The sequence below is a fragment of the Anastrepha ludens genome, chromosome 6, assembly GCF_028408465.1.
Source record: "Anastrepha ludens isolate Willacy chromosome 6, idAnaLude1.1, whole genome shotgun sequence".
NCBI classification, from domain to species: domain Eukaryota; kingdom Metazoa; phylum Arthropoda; class Insecta; order Diptera; family Tephritidae; genus Anastrepha; species Anastrepha ludens.
Genome location: NC_071502.1, coordinates 87,933,906 through 87,951,895, shown reverse-complemented (window position 1 = coordinate 87,951,895; position 17,990 = coordinate 87,933,906). Strand labels below are relative to the sequence as shown.

The 17,990-nt window shown below is 34.6% G+C and overlaps 1 protein-coding gene across 2 annotated transcripts in view; it reads left to right on the top strand.

The window, feature by feature from the left end:
* LOC128867545 (ecdysone receptor-like) overlaps nucleotides 1-17,990 on the top strand; it is a 95,074-nt gene that overhangs the window by 14,717 nt on the left and 62,367 nt on the right. Inside the window, exon 2 of one of the 2 annotated variants that reach the window (XM_054108859.1) lies at nucleotides 14,139-17,881. The exons of the other annotated variant lie outside the window; for it this stretch is intronic. Within the exon in view, the coding sequence (XP_053964834.1) occupies nucleotides 14,139-14,218 (80 nt within the window). The 3' untranslated portion in view covers nucleotides 14,219-17,881. Of the gene's footprint in view, nucleotides 1-14,138; nucleotides 17,882-17,990 lie in introns of those variants that run through there. 2 annotated transcript variants of the gene reach the window in all.

Below are 17,990 nucleotides of genomic sequence, written 5' to 3'. Positions count from 1 at the left end.
GGAGGGGAAAAAATAACAAAAAAGTACAACATACCGAATTATGTGCAAGTGTACACAAATATATATGTATGTGTGCACGAAAATTATGTAGACAAATGAGTAGCCGTATTTATAACTTTGACATTGACTTGTTGCGGTGCGACTTTGACTTTTGCTTTCAAATTCACAACGCGAACATAGTGAAATATACAACAACAAAACTGTATATGAGTAAGTATGTGAACATGAAAATGCAATGCTGCAGCTGTGATTTCTATGCGTTTTTACGCAAAATAACGTGATAATTTGGCTGTATAGCGGATTTACTGGCTGTTAAGCAGAGCGTTCCCATATGTATCATATATACATATGTACAAGCATATATAGTATAAGCGTATTGTATTTTTCTGTCACAAAAGGTCTGCTTAAAACTTGTATGCGTATACGAAACGTGACTGACTGACTGTTGTCGAATAACAGTAAAAACTAAAAATCGAAAACGAAGAAAAATTAAATAAATAACCGAAAATTGTAATATTGTACATGCATACAAGTACAAGTGAGTGCGTTTCTTGTATTTATTTATTTGTTTTTTGCTGTTGTGGGTGTGTTGTGACACACATGAGCTGTTTTAAAAAGTTAAAAAGGTTGTAAAAATGCGAAAGCTATAAAAGTAAAAAATTATTGTATAAAGCAATAAAAAAATGGCATATTGCAAAAAACCTTTCAAGTCGCAACCTTGACACAATTTGCTGCAAAAGTACTAGACAAAAGGCTATTTTTGCTGTACGACTATTTGCGGCGACTATTGTGCGCTGCACAGGGTTGCATGCACCTTGAAGTTGTCATATTATTGATGGCAGTAATTTAGTTGATTCATGCGCACAAAGCACGATTTGTGTCAAAAAACATTTTATAAAAGTTATAAAACTGAGCTGAAAAAATTGTAATTTGCAATTATGACTAGGCGAATACGCGCCTTTGCTTGTTTAGGATGTTTTTCGTTTGTTTGCATAAAAAAATGTACCATTCAAAATACAGTTTTTAACTAATCGCATACATACATTTTACCTTAAAATAAATTATACACTTTTTTTACATATAATTTTTACGCATTTAAATTTTTTCTTTTCACAATTTTTCTATAGATAATTTAATTTTGCCTGTTCCATTGCAATTTTTCTTTAGTCATGTATTTTGTTTGTTTTTTGCATTTTTTGTGGATAGCAATTTGCGATGAGCTCATTAAAATCAAAAATAAAAAAAGAAATAATCACAGTGTTGCTCTACAGCTGTCAACTGTCAGTTGGCTAAGGCAAATATGTATGTGCGTGTGAATGCATATCAGCTGTGTGGCATCCCTTTTCCACGCACACCCTCGCCAAGTTTGGGCAATCCGCGTTACGCCTTACAAACAAAGCTACACTCTTTCATTCTTTTTCTACTTTCCGTTATTCGTTTATTTGTACGTTGCATCTTAATTAATTAATTTATATTGGACACACCAACTCACCGACGACATGCATGCGCATATATGTATGTGTGTGTGTGTAGGCACCCAATTATTTAACTGTTTTATTATAGTCAGCCATTCTTGCTTGGCAGTTAATGCCATTCGAGCGTCTCAGTCAGGTGAGTTGATTGCTTGTGGGACTGCCATCCGTTGCTTGTCATAAATGTACACGCGATTTGTCATAGTACAGTAGAAAAACAAGCGCGCCACTAGCCGCCCCCCCTGATGGTGTCATTATTCAACGCGTTTTTTGTTTCTCCTTTTTGTTTTTGGTTTTTTGCTATTTTTAGTTTTGTGTAAATTCCTGCCAATTATGGCATATTAATAATTACCAACACACACACACATGCACGTATGTGTTAGTATTTTTGTACATCATCATTTTTTTTAATTAATCTGCGATGTTTTGTAATTAATGGCAAGGCTTGTTGGTAGAAACGTTTGTATGTATTTGTGCGCTTACATGCAATAAATTCTTCTTAGTTAACAAATTTTCCATATCATAATTCAACATTATGAGCAAAAAGTTGCAAATAACTGTTACAGGGTGTGTCATTCCAGGCTTGTATAGAGTTACATCTCCTTGGTTTAGAGAATTGTGCTATACAAATAAATTTTTGAACTCGACCAAACTTGTATTTAGTAGGAAAATGAAAAAAATTCTGCAAAAGTTGTAATTCTTTATCGGTATTCCTCAAATTTTTCTAATAAGATAAAGAAGAATTTGTGAAATAAGGTGCGATTTTCGAGTAATATCGCTTCTTGTATGTAACCGCGATATCAAAAACGGCGACCTGTCTGAGATTGACAAAAAATGCGCCAGAAGCAAATATTTTAAGCACATCTAAACCACGTAAGTAGCTTACTAAGCAAAAAAAAAAAAAATTAAAAAAAATAAACAAAAACAAATAAAATAAATATTTTGCATTAGGGCTTGAAATGGTTAATTTCTGTTGATGATGAATGGGTTAATTTCCAGTTTCTTGTTAGAATTATGACTTTTTATGATTTTTTTATATTTATGTTAGAAAGCATTTATTTTTCTTGGTCGTGAATGGGTTAATTTCCAGCTTCTTGTTAGAATTATGACTTTTTATGATTTTTTTTATTTAATATATGTTAAAAATGAAAATAGTAAAAGCTTTAATTTTTCTTTGGCGGTGTATGGGTTAATTTCACATTTTACTATAATTACACATTTTATGCTTATGTATGAATCAAGCGTTGCAATTGCATTAATTTGCCTTACTTGCTAGAATTATTCTTCTTTATGTTTGAATTAAGAATCGTGAAAGTGTTAATTTTTCTTGGTCGTGAATGGGTTAATTTCCAGTCTCTAGTTAGAATTATGATTTTTTATGACTTTTTATATTTATGTTAAAAATCAAGATCGTGAAAGAGTTAATTTTTCTTTGGCCGTGCGAGGGTTAATTCTACATTTTGCTAGAAATATACCTTTTTTTGCATTTTCAAGCGCCTTAAATACGTTAATTTTCCTTTCCTTTCCCTATTTCCTTATTTCCTAGAACAATTTTTTTATATGTGAGGTAAGGGGCATCAAAGGGTTAATATTTCGTTAACTTTGTATGGGTTAGTACCACTTTTTTGCTAGAAGTATTCGCTTTTATGCTTGTATGTGAATAATGGACGAGAAAGGGTTAAGTTTTTTGGTCGTGAATGGGTTAATTTATATTTTCTTGCTAGAGCTATTTTTTTATTAATTGATTGCATTTATATTAGAAATAAAGATCCTGAAAGAGCTAATTTTATGGTTTTTAATTTTTTGGTTTGCTAAAATTATACCTTTTTATGCTCAAGTTTGGGTAAGTGTAGGGAAAGTGTTAATTTTTTTGAGACGTGAATGGGTTAATTTGATTTCGAAATGATTTTTTATGACTTTTTTATCTTTATTTTAGAAATAAGTATCGTGAAAGCGCTATTTTTTTTTTTTTTTTGGTGTATGGGTTAATTTCACATTTTGCTATAATTATACCCTTTTATGTTCATATATGTATCAAGCGTCGCAAATGCGTTATTTTTTTTTACTTACTAGAATTATTCTGCTTTAGGTTGGAGTTAAGGGTCGTGAAAGGGTTAATTTTTTTTTTGTTTTTGGTTTGTGTATACAATAATTTCACTGATTTTCCCGAATTATTCCTTTTAATGCTTTTGTTTGTGTAAGAGTCATAGAAGGGTTAATTTTTGTTGAACGTGAATGGGTTAATTCCCACTTTCCTTCGCTAGAAGTATAATTTTTTGGATTTTTTTTTATATTTATGTGAGAACTAAGGATTGTGAAAAGACAATTGTTTTCTTTTTTGTTTTTTGATTTTCCTTTTTTTTGTTTTTTATATATACTATGTATTTGTTTTTTGTGGTGAATGGGTTAATCTTACATTTTTGCTAGATTTATTATTTTCATACTATTTTGTTAGTTTTTCTTTTTCAATGTTATTAACTTTGCACAGAAAAGCTGGGGTTGGTAGAGAACTTCCACTTCATATATTGCATTCTCTCTTTTTGTTTGTACAAAAACTAAATTGAAACAATCGAAAGTTGCTACTTTAATTTTCAAATCTAGCTGACAGCCAGGCAGTGAATACCCACACACAAAATACTGCTCGCACATGCATACTTACAGATACCTCGCCAAAACGTTGCCGTGAAGTGCATAAAAATGCATAAATCAACTGCTAAACAATACCGCAATCGCAAAATCAAAACGAAAAAAAAAGAAACCAATGCGGCCAACCAGCCAATACAGCTTCACTCACTACGCTGATTGCTTTCGTTTTTGTTTTTTGCTCCAGCCAATTGCTTGCTGCAAGTAAACACAAGAATTATACGCTTCAAAAAATCAAAGTGAAACGTGCGCGAAAAGAGGTGGAAGCGGAGCGCAAAAGAGCGGTGCAGTGTGTCGTGCGACGCTGGAGAAAAGAAAAATTTCAAGACTTTCACCGTTTACTTATTTACCACACAACACATGCGATTGGTTACAACAGCAACAACAATAACAACAGCAACAGCAACAAACCACATACACAGCCAGTGTACCAATAAACTTGAACTGTATATTGAAGAAAACGCTGACATTAAAGAAAAGTAATAAATACCGTTGCATGACCACAGGCACAAACTCACGTATGTACATACATACGTGTGCTAGTTGCTGTTGTTTGTGTATTCAGTTGTACGAAATTTCTACTTTGAGCCGCTCAATAAAACACCTCAGCAGCTGAACAGATGAAGATGAAAACTTGTTTTTCTGCCAACAACTGGCTGAGCTGTGGACTTGAACCTGGCCTGTCTCGATAAGCGAAAGAAGCAGTCACATTAAATCGATTGCATGTATGTACGTATGTGTGTCCGAATGTTTGTAAGCAACTTCTACAACGTAAGTAGTAAGACTGGTCGCGACTAGATTTTGTGTCAGAAGAAAGTGAATTACAAGTAAATACAATAAAGTGAAGCTGCAGCAAAGTGGACGATGAAAATAAGTAGAAATAAAAGGAAAAACTGGATACTTAAATAAAAGTAAAAATAATAAGCGCTTAGATTTAAGAAGTAATAGAAAGAACACGAAACCAGATGCACACAAAACTCACATGCCAAATCTGCATAGGCTGAGCGGCTGCTAGCAGAGCCTTCAGAGCTGGTGCACTGTTGCACAATTTCACTGAGCGTCAGTGTGGCCATTTTTGGGCGCTTTTGCACTGTTGCAAAATTTCCCTGAGCTGCAGCGTTGCCACTTTTGGGCGCTTTTGCACTGTTGCAAGATTTCACTGAGCGGAGGTGTGGCCATTTTTTGGGTGCTGTTTTTTCTACTTTTGGATAAGCTCTTAGGTTAGAATGAAGTTTGGTATATTTTGGGAATATTCTTCGTAGTAAACTGGCAGGTTCAAATGAAGTTTGGTGGAATTTGGGAAGAGAAATTAAAAATAAATACAACTTTTTCTCTAAATATTTATTTAAAAATAAATACAACTTGTTTTCCAAATATTTTTAGTGTATAAGCAATACAGTAATCAGCATCATTAATGAGCTTTTAGATGAAATTGAAATAACTTTTAGGAAAAAAATAAATAAATAAAAAATAAAATGTGATTTGCTATTGCCTTGCATATCAGCGGAACGATAACTGTTGCTCTTCTCAATTTTTCACTTTACATTTTTTTTTATATTACAATTTTTATTTTTCATTCTTTTTTTGTTTTTACAATTTATAATTTTACTTATACACACAAGTATTTTGTTTCTTTGTTTCCATAAATTCTGTTTTTTCGATGTTGTTGTTTTTGCAAGTCATTGCAAATTTATTCTTGACAGATTAAAAATTTACAGCATTTTCACTTTGATTAATGTGGACTATTAAAGAACCGCTACTCACATTTTCCGAGTGGACATTCGCTTTTATCACAACAGCCGCAGCCATTAAATGCGTTCATTGCACGAAATACACTTGAGTGGGTTGCTATTTTAAATGAGGATTTAAAATTTTTGAAAAATCTACAAAGAAAGTAATTTCGTGGCGTAAATCTCATAAAATGATTGTCAAGCGCTGACAGTTGCATATTCATACATGCCATGCAGGCGTGTTTTTGCTATTCTTAGCAAACTTTTTCTCAAATCTGCTTGAATTTGCATGCCACCAAATATTTGTCATATTTTCTGCTGCCATTCTTTGCTTTTTCCTATTGCTTTCATTATTATAATTTTTTATTTAATTGCCTTTCATTCATTATTTAATTATCGCTGCGTACGCACAAATAAGTAAATGTAGGTACCCTATTAACCACCGCGCAATCGACATTCAATTCACCTATTAACCTCATAAAGCAGAAGGGGAATAACGAAGACGAAAAGAACAATGTGCGAAGGGGCGCAGAATTTCTGCCACCATCACCACAAAAATCGTTTCGAAATAATTGTGTCAGTAGTGCAAATGCTCTCCAGTTTATTACTATTTATGTTTAGCTGAGCAAACAGTATTGCAAAAACTCTGCTGCAACAACAATTTATTGCTATAAATTCGCTATAAATATCACATTTTTTAACTTTTTTTATTATTTCATTTCACTTCGGCTACGTGATAGCTAAATTGTGCTGTGCCTTGTTTTTTTTTGTTTTTATTTTTGTTTTCTTATCTTATTATTTACTATTATTTCTTTTTTTTTTTTTGCTTGTCTTGCCGGCACTACACAGGCATTTCAGTTGTACAAGGTGGTACAAAATTAATCACCCTATTGGAAGATTTATTACTTTTGCAAATGGCGTCGTACGTCAATCATATTTGACACTTGTAAATTATGTAGCTGCAGTATGCAAACAGACAAGCACTGCAACGTGAGATTTTCATCATTTAAAATAATTAGTTTGTTATTAAGTAAAAAAATTATTAAAAGAAAAAAATATTGAATGGTTAGACAAGCAACAGAGCGCGTACAGTTCAAAATAAAGATTCCCATTACATAAAATCATTTTCTTTATTTAGTCGAAACGTTATATTAGTTAATTAATTTTGCGCCACCTTTTATCCTCATTTCAAAAATTGTTTACACATAGAGTTTACAATGGCTTTTGTTTTTAACAAAGAAAAAGAGAATATTTCTCTAACGGAGGTATCCACATATTATACAAGAAAGACTCACAAGTTTGCGCGAATTGAAGTGGAAAAAAGAGCGCACATTTGAGAGAAGGTAAACATTCCACATAGATGAGATGTGGGAGAAAACGAAAGAGAGAGTGTTAAGGTAGTTAGCTGTTATAAAAAAAGTTAGGTTAGGTTACTGCAAGAAAATTAAAGAGTCAGACATTGTTTTATGTTTTTTTTGGAGGAAGAAATTAGGCGTAGAAAATCTTGTAACTCAAGCAAGTCAATAAAGATATTTTATTATATGTATATATAATTGGCGCGTCGCCGTAGCCGAATGGGTTGGTGCGTGATTACCATTCGGAATTCACCGAGAGGTCGTTAGTTCGAATCTCGGTGAAGGCAAAATTAATAAAAACATTTTTCTAATAGCGGTCGCCCCTCGGCAGGCAATGGCAAACCTCCGAGTGTATTTCTGCCATGAAAAAGCTCCTCATAAAAATATCTGCCGTTCGGAGTCGGCTTGAAACTGTAGGTCCCTCCATTTGTGGAACAACATCAAGACGCACACCACAAATAGGAGGAGGAGCTCGGCCAAACACCTAACAGAAGTGTACGCGCCAATTATTTATTTTTTTTTTTAATTGGCGCGTACACCCTTGTTTTAGCCGAGCTCTTCCTCTTATTTGTGTTGTGCGTCTTGCTGTTATTCTACAAAGGGAACCAGTTTCAAGCCCTAATCCGAACGGCAAATGGTTTCTATGAGAAGCTTTGTCATGGTAGAATATACTCGGAGGTTTGCCATTGTCTGCAGAGGGGCGACCGCTATTATAAAAATGTTTTTCTCAATTTTGGTGTTTCACCGAGATTCGAAACTACGTTCTCTCTCTGAATTCCGAATGGTACTCACGCACAAACCCATTCGGCAACAGCCGCCACTTTGGAAATAGCGGTATTATATTCTCCACATCTTCTCTGATACTTTCAATCTCACTGAGAGCCGAGTGGTGTTATCGCAATATGCTCAACTCTCTCTCTGAATACGTTCAACCGTGAATTTTTTAAATAATTTTTGTTCTACATCAGCTGGTTGTCAACGCATACGAAAAGTGGCAAACTGTTCAACTTTTTGCGTTACTAAATGTGTGTTGGCATTTCCTATGTGAATACGCGTAGCTTCGTATAAATGCATGAATTCACAGGCATCTCAACTGCAAGTGAACGGCAATGCAACAGTTGTATGTAGGCGCCCCTTTACTGAGCTGCTTTTAATCTCCTTGACGAGTTCTAGCTTTTCGCTCTTACTTTGTGCACTTTTTCAAAATAGTCGCTTATCAGTAAAGCCTACATTTTTCACTAGCACACAGCTTGACGCGGTCGTTACTCACGTAATTTAGCTGCACTCCACCGCCGGCGTCTCATCATATCACTTCTGCTAACCGACAAATAGGCTGATAATAATTTTTTAATGGATTCCATACATCTGTATGCGATATGTGTATATGTATGTATTTATATATATATATGTAAATGTTACTATACATGCAGCCACATATAAGTACTTAATGGAGCCACATATTTGAGATATTCAGAGTCAGCTGTGTGGGAGCACAGTAAATTGAATGTTCAAATGCCTGTTATTTGTATGCTTCTAAGTTTTTTGTTGATGTTTAATAAATGTTTTCGCTTAAAAACTTATTGTATTGCATTTGATTTCTTGTATGTAATTCCATATATTTGTGGTATTTCTTTATCTTCACGTGCTAACAGATGCGCCCTCCCATATGTTGTTTTTGCAACTGTCCAAGTACGGATCTATAGAATTTGCAGTGTGTTTTATAGCGCATACACAATCACATTGATTTCAAAGTCATCATCAGGTGGGTGTGAGCGTGCAAGTCAAGGTGATAGTAAATAGCAGCATTAAAAAGTACTTTAGAGTACTACAATGTAAAATATGTAAATAAACGAGAAATTAAGTAGTGATTATCAACAGACGATATTTCATCATAACTAAGCTGCGATTAAAATCTCATATTTTTTATTAATCCATCTGTTCTTCAAGCTTTAGAACAGTACTAAGTCATGCAGCTTATTATTTTTAAAAATTGTTATATGTTTCAGTGATTTCAAAAATTCTGAAATATTGAAGGCATATCTCCTGTTGCAATTATACTGTTATTTTATACCTAAGTTAAATTTCAAAAAATTAAAAAAAAATGTTTTCCTACTGAAATCAATCAAATGCTTTCAACTGAAAATTCCACTTCCACCTATAAATGAAGAAAGTTAAGCACTTATCTTCGCTTTTCTAAGCTGGAATTCTTAAAGAAGAACTAATTGCTTTCCATAAGCTTAAAACTAAAATGAAAATAAATAAATAATTGGCGCTTACGCTTCTGCTAGGTGTTTGGCCGAGCTACTCCTCGTATTTGTGGCGTGCGTCTTGATGTTGTTCCACAATTGGAGGGACGTACAGTTTTTTAAGCTGACTCCCAACGGCTAATGGTTTTTTTATGAGGAGCTTTTCCATGGCAGAAATACACTGGGACGCTTGTCATTGCCTGACGAGGGCGATCGCTATTAGAAAAAACTTGTGCTGTCATTTTTCTGTTTCATGTACGGAGATTCGAACCTACGCACTCCCGAATGGTAGTCACGCACCAACCCTATCGGCTACGCTGGCCGCAGTTACGCATTAGGGCATTCTGCTATATCGGCCGCTTTCCATGCGCTTAGCTTGAAAAATTTGCTGAAATAAAGAATCACTTGGATGCAAACTGACTAATCTTAAAATTACAATCTGAAATCTGAAATCTGAAGTCTTAAAATTACAAATTTCTTATAAATCGCATCATTTGGAACATAAAATTACATACAGAAGTCTGAAAAATCTTTGAAACGCCAGTAGAACCAAGCTTCAATAGCTGCCGTTTAATACTGGCAATATAGGCATTCAATGAAATATTAGGCGCCTTTGATTCGCCACTTCTTTGCTCGCTATCGCTGGGCTCTACTCACTTGATGAAAAATGTGCATGTGAAAGCAACAACAAAGTTATCGAGCAAGATACGCCACTAGTTATATCTCATAGAACTGGTTATATATCATAAAACTGGCGAACTTACTATTTTTTACAAAGAAATATAATTTTTGGCAGCTCTTTTCCAGCGCTACCAAAATATGCTTATTTATACCAGTTGCTTCAGCTATTCGCCACTTGCTAACGCTTGGCGAAACAAAGAGGCTTCATGTTTGAAATTTTCCATTTCTTCCTCGTTCTTACCAAGTACATCCTTTTTCCAGGTATATCTGTTTTCCAAAGCCCTGTTATTCTATCATCCATTAAACAAATGAAGAGGCGAGCGAAGTAGCTTAGCTGTTAGGCCATTTTTCACCCTTAATTATCTGACATTTGTTCATTCATGAATGCCGGTCTAAGGCTGCAGTACTCACAAGAAGAAACAATAGTACCTGCATTTTGGTAATAGTTTATCAGGTGCAAGTTATTTCGATTTCTTACAAACTCATTCACAGCATTCATTCGATGATTAGGAGGTACGAGGTGCGGCTAGCAAATGACGAGACAAAGGTTGTAAAACAAAACATTTTATAAACAAGTGAATATTGCTTTTTCAATCATATATACATACCGATGTACATACATACATATATCCATACATACGGGTACATATATCCATTACATACTTCCCTACATTCCTCCATTCCTACAACGGCCCATACGAGTCAAGACGTGCACCGTTTACTCTCTCACAACTTCAACAGGCTCAAATCCTGTTCGTTTTAATGCAAATTTCAACTCAAGAAGCAGTTACAAATCGCAACGAATGTTTTACTTGGCTAGATATCTCTCTGCATACGGGGCTGAATTATACAGCGCAAAAACAGATTAAATGTGTACGAAGGCTATGATTGCACAGATTTGCTTGCAGTAGCGAGTTGCATTGCATTGGAAAGAGTAGAATTCGCGCTAAACACTTCTTCATAGCAGCGCCAGTTTTATTATTTAAGTTCTGGCGGCATTTCGTTTACCTACTCACCAATTTCGGATAAAATTTGAGTTCTCAAATTAGTTTAATACTTCTTACTTAAACTCGTACCTTTTAAATGCCGGATAAAGTGCACTTGCCGAACTGCCTTCGTATTTCCATTCACTGCTTGTGAGAGCTGCTTAGACCTCTCTCTTCTCCTCAATACTTACTTCGCTTAGCTTAACCAATGTTTCAAACCTTTTTGTATCGATCACGCACTCTCTTCCTCTTACCCCAGTCTTTTTTATTCTGTTTCCTCAAGCGCTTTATGCTAACTTGATTGCATAACAAAACTCAAGCTGACTTTATAGTTGAAATATTAAAATCGCATTTTGTTGTAAAAAATTCTATTCTAAAGAATTTTATTTCAGCTCAAATGCAATGTCAATATTCGTAGAAATACATACCGCATTTTAAGTACGTAAAAAAAGGTTAAAGGTTTGTTTATGTTCCTACTGCATTTGCATAAATTATTGCATAAATTAACTATTTACTCTTCCAAGTAGTGAGTCACACTGCTCGCTTGTTTTATTTCATTGCTTCATTGACATTTGACTTTGATTGCGAAAACTACATATAAGTGAATATATGTATATGTGTGTATGTATGTAATTACTTTACTTTTAAAAACAACCATATGCTTACATGCCTTAACAGTGTCTACGATTAGGTTTTGGCAATAATAAATACTCGCACGTGCAGCTTATTTCAATGCCTGAATTATTTCTAAACGCCTACTTGTTCTGTCTTCATAACTAATACTTAAGAATATGTGCATATATGTATGTACATATGTATGTATGTATGCATGCATGCACTTTTTTGCTACGTCCAGCTGCCAGTTAACCCGCAATAAATTATACTCGTACTCATCGTCTAGTTTATGCTTTTGTTTTTGTTATTGTTTAGAAAAAAATAGTTTTCTTTCACTTTTATTATTATTACGACAACCATCCAACTATTATTAGTATTGTACATACCTATATATATTATTGCAGCGACTGGTTGAAGCCGCCTGCGTCGCCAAGTAGTAGCAGTTGTAGTTTTGCCATTTTCTATTTGTATTTTATTTTAATTTCATTTTGTGTCATTAACCTATAAAAACGTGTTCGCGGCAAGCACACATGAACCGGGTGGTCGTCGGTCGATCGGCTAGCACACGAAACACCGGTAACCATAAACGACGAACTGATTTCTCATTTGTGTGTTTATAGCTTTGTTTGTATATTTGCTATAGTGCACTAGTATTGTTGGCAATGACGCAAGCAGCGGCGTCAACGTCTCTCCAATGTACTATACTCGTAAGCAGAACAGCAATGCACTTGACTTGAGTTGACTGATGTGAGGCGCGCGCGCTCATATGCAAGTAACTGAATATCTAGGTAATATGCAAGTGGCTGTTTCGCTCTAACATTCATCTTTTCGCTTTTCACTTTAGCGAGGCGAACGACTGAAAATCATTACAAGTGCAAAGTGCAAGGCAAGGCAATTGATGGCAATGCAATGTGTTCATTCTACTTGTATATACTGGTAGTGGATTGGCCCTTTTGGTGGGCATGCTTGGGATCGTGTTTTTATGTGTTTACTGGGAGATATTCGCATTCGCATGTAATAAAATATGAAAAGTCAGCATGCAATGGCAGACTAAAATCGAAAAATGTGTATTTACACATTTCTAAAAATAATATTCATATGGTGCTGCTAAATGACGTCATATGAAATGGTTTAAAATGCAAATGAACTTTGTTTTTTTTTACAAATTCTATCAAATATGCTCTGTGCTACTGAGTAGGGTAATGAACTAAGTCTTAAATAAATAAATAAAAACAGTAAAAGAAATTTAGCAACATTATCGCTTCAATCTAAAATTCGTATTATTTGCTCCTTTTATCTTATTCAGCCTTGCGTAGGTTTGTGTAGAATTTCTGTGGCACTATGCAATTAGCGCAATTAAAAATTATTATACGAGCGCATGCATCATACATGTGGTGTGCAGCAATGTACGTGTATGTATGTATAATCGACAATTCGCGCTGCCATTCCACCGAGCGGTGGTGTCGGCATCCATTTTATTGAAACCGCCTGCTGCGGCGTATGGCTGGCTGCACGAACGACGCGACGAGTGCATAGCGGCGGCGGCGGCGAATTATCAACGAGAGTGCGCAGCAAAGTGTAGAGAGTAATTGCTAGTGTGTATGGGTATGTATGTATGTGCTGAAATGCAAGCGCTGCTATGGTGGGATAGTGTGGTAAATTCATTGCAGCCACTTATCAAAAATATACCCTCGCTCTTCGTGCGTGCCTTCATACTCGTTGTTGATTCATTCATTTTGATATTTTTAAAAATATGCACACATAAACTTACATGCATACATGTATTATATATGTATGTACATATGTATATAGAAATGATATAATTTTTATTTCTGCGCTGGCGGAAAGTGTTTTCACTTTTTTCCAAGTTGTTCTTTTCTCATGCAGGCAGAGTGCGTATAATTTCGCTATATTTTTATTAGTTTTTTCAGCTATTTGTGAAACATTCTTCACTATTGCATGTTCTTCTTTCTTTTTTGTGGTTGCTTGAGACATTTGCCACTCTAGAAAATAATTACTCTTTTAATTTTTTTAATTGTAAATTTTGAGTTTTTACGCGAAAAATTTCGCAATTTCTATAAACAGAATGTATGCTTGTTTTGTTGAGTGACAGCTTCATGACAGCTGGGCGTAATGGGCACGCCGCATACATGAATTATTCATTAAGCTTTGTAAACGCATTTTTTTGTCTCATTGCAACAAAAAATTTGAAAAAAAAATTTCACTTTACTGGCACCTGAATATTTAAGGTGTGCGTAAAAACAGCATTGCAAATGAATGTATTATTATATATAAAAATTTATTAAAAACAAAAACCCAATTTAAATGCATTTGAGGTTAAGAAAATATTTAATAAGTAAATTTATAAATAGTAAACTAATTTTTTTCTCTTTATTTCGTCTCGTTTCAGGTATGTTTCCAACAGGTTCATTTGACTATTTTTCGGAAGTTGAAATGGGTAAGCTGGCAGGAAGTTATTTTGTAAGTTAGCCTAAGTTACATCAAAGTAATTGAGCCCGAGAGGGATCGGGCATAGAAAGAAATAAGACATGGAAAAAGAAATGCTATGTGAGACTAATTTATGGTGTGTTAGTTTTAGGTCAGCTGAGAGAGGGAGAGAGAGGGAGAGAGAGAGAGAGAGAGAGGAAACTGGCCAAAGTGTCGAATTAGTGTCCTAAAACTTAGATTAATGTGAATTCATTAATTTAATAATTTAAAAAATATTCTAAGGAGTAATGGTAGTGCTTCGAGCACTAAGATATTAGAATCTAAATATTTGTTTTTGTAATAGAAAAAAATTTCCAAGCCAGACTGAAGCGCAGATGAACGCTATCCATGAATTATTTTATCTAAGCGAACTGCACTATTTATTTTAATAATTCATGCGCCTCTCATAGGCGCTGAAATACTCAACAGGCTTATGAAGTAATTTATAGACCTGCCGTACGATGGAGAGCATAATATGGAGGCGCTAAACGTGGTACGGCTACTTTGTTCTCAGTGAATTTGACAGATTCACTGTGTGTGTGACGCCGCACTTGTGCAATTTATTTGTGATTTATTATTGTCATTACTTATTTATTAAATTATAATTAAAATTATAAAGTAATATGTTTACAGCACTAGCACTAGCGTATTGTTGTTGTTGTAATTTCTTCCTTTTCTTGTGTTCTTGTTTCTACCATTCTTGGATCTGCCGTATATTTGGAAATGCCTCTTGACAATTTTCAGAATGGTAGAATACGCAATTACGCAAACTGAGATAGAATTTTATGAGTCAGTTGGCCGATAGAAGTATCAAAATAGCGAACGTTCGTGAATGAAAAAGGCAAGTTAGGTTAGGTTAAAGTAAATATGGACAAGAGTAGGAAGCAAAAAGGTGCTAGTAAACCGGAATAATAGATAAGCAGGTTTGGCTGTTGTTGCTGTTGTAGTAGCAGTATAAACATTCCCCATACATGTACCGGGAATGGTGCTGAAGTGATAGTTCTTGGCCGGATATAAATCCGGGTCGTTCCGGTTACGTTGAACCGACTGTCATGGGAATCTTCATGTTTGGCCTTTAGTTACGATGAAAAATGAAATTGAGCGAGTTAGCTTCGGCTGCCGCGTCAAGGGTACTCAGCAACAGAATTCTGCCCGCTCATTTCACACATATTCACACAACCGTCCAATCAACCGTTGTTCAGATGGCAACGAAGTAACAAACATGAAAGCTGCGTTGCATATATCACCAAGACAATGACTCCAGTTACTCAGCCACTCAGCTGATTTTTTCAATCTCACTGAGAGCCGGTTAACGGCCTGATTCACTCAGAATCGAGTAGCGATGCCGCGATGTGCCAAGCCTAAGAATGATCATTTACAAGATTGCGACGTCCGTGAGAGTATTTCTTGGTGTGGTGTCACAGGTTAATTAGTAACAAAGAAAACGGCATTGTAGGGGAAATTCGTTCATGAAAAAAAAAAAAATTAAAATTAAAACAATAATAAAATTTAAAGACAACACAACAGTAAAATGAGTGCAAACTCAAATTAGCAAATCAGCTTCAAATTCCATTTCTTCTTCCTTACTACAAATCTTCTTTACTATCTATGATCTATACGATCAGATTGACTCATACCCTTTGAGCTTTGATAAATAGAATAGCAAACGAGCTCAGATTGTTCTCCCATACTTCGCAAAAGTAGAAGTAGCTGCGCTCTTCTCTTAAAACTCAAGCAAATTTCTTTTCTCTTCCTTTATACTTTCTCTTCTCTTCCTTCATACTTATTTAGTTTACTGCGTGATTTTGCAGTCATATAAAATATTACGTTTGCATAAATAAAAAAAAAAAAAAAAAAAAAAAAAAAAACAAAGTACCAAAACTGTTACTCTTTTCTTTTTTACTGCTGCAACAGCGCATACAGCGTGCGGCGCTTCTCAGAACCGTATTTTGGCAAAGAAACTGGGTCAGTGACACGTTGATCTGCAATTCTTGCGAAGGCTTACATTTAAGCTTCTTCATATTTGCTGGTTCATACCTTGAAATTTTTACCACCAGCCACCCTCTCCACCACACTACTCACGGCATGCTGCGCTTGGCGGCTCCTTCGTTCTTCTCCTTCTCTTTGTCCAATTTATACAACGCCATGTTTATGTATGTGTGTGTGCATGTGTGTTTCTACATCCATGCACGCATTTCATTTCAGCTCGTTCACTTGTTATTTACGATCACTTTTACACCCTAAAAATAAAAACAAAACAAAAAACAGCACAACGTAAAATAATCGAAGCAATAAAAACACGTAAACATTCGTTAAACAGCCTTTTCGAAAGCGTTCGCTCCATACACAACCACAAACATTTTCACGCCATAAATGTTTCAGCGCCCACTACAAGCGCCCGTTCATCTAGATTGTTTATTTACAACTCCACTGCGGTGCGGCTACTCCAATGATATTTTTTGTTGTATTGCCGCGCTTACTCTTTCGGCGGTTGCTCGTCGTACGTCCACATACATACATACATACGTATCTACATAGGATATCAACCTTCAGCATGACAGCCCTGTCGATCGATGTTATGCGTGCCACTGCTGGACACCCAGCTTCGTCGAGATCTCCGTTCTTCGTGCCTTGCCGTATGAAATCTGAGTCGCTGTTTGTGGCACGTGACCCAAAATTCTTGCTTCCCAATTTATTTATTTACTTTGCTTTTTAAATATACACAGCTTGGCTTGGTGGCATACTTTTTAAAAGCCTTTAAGTTGATGGCGCACATACATACGTGCATATGTTTTGTATGTTCTGCTGTCTTGCGGATTTTGGGATTTTACTCCGAACTGTGTTTTTTTTTGTATTTTTTTTTCATTTCTTATTTGTAATTCTACTTGTTGTCTGCTTTTGAAATCGTAAATGGATTCGCATTTTACAATGTCAGCTTAAAAGCGTTTACACAAACTTACAGTGTTTTGTTTTTTGATTTTCTTGTTTTTCTGGCAAGCGTAAAAGGGGTTGGGGTATTTTTTGTTTTTTTTTTTGGTTTACTTGTTAATCTTTTGGTTGTTTGTTTCATTATTTAATTCCTTATCTACCTTCTTAAAAGTTGCGAAATGATATATGTTATCTTTGTTGTTGTCTTTTTTTTCTGGCATGTTTTTTGTTTTTTGTAAGTGAGCGTAAAAATTTAGGTCTCTGCCATTTTTGGTCTTATGAGTAGTTCTTGTTTACGTCTTCTTATTTTATTATTGAAACGTGCGTGTTCGGCGCTTGCTTTGTGGTGCGAAAATTGGAATTTCCTATATCTGCGGAGCAGTTCCAGCTGGTTTAACTGGATGTGCAAGACGAATTAATATATTAATTTGATGCTATTAAATCGTATCCCGGATATGCAGGCTTTTTCTTGCATAGAAAAAAAAAAAAAAACTTTGCATGAAAAAACATTAATCATTTTAGTAAAAATAAATAAAATTTTGCATGGAAAAGAATTAACCATTTTAATAAAAACGATTTTTTTTCATGAATATAAAATTAACCATTTCAATAAAAAAGAAACTTTGGATGGAAAAAAATTAAACATTTAAATAAAAAAAAAATTTTATAAAAAAAAATTAACCATTTTAATAAAAACAATTTTTTTCATGAAAAAAATTAACCATTTAACCAATATAAAATTACCCATTTTAATAAAAAAAAAAAAATTGGATGGAAAAAAATTAAATATTTAAATTAAAAAAAATTAATAATTTTAATAAAAATAAATAAAATTTTGCATGGAAAA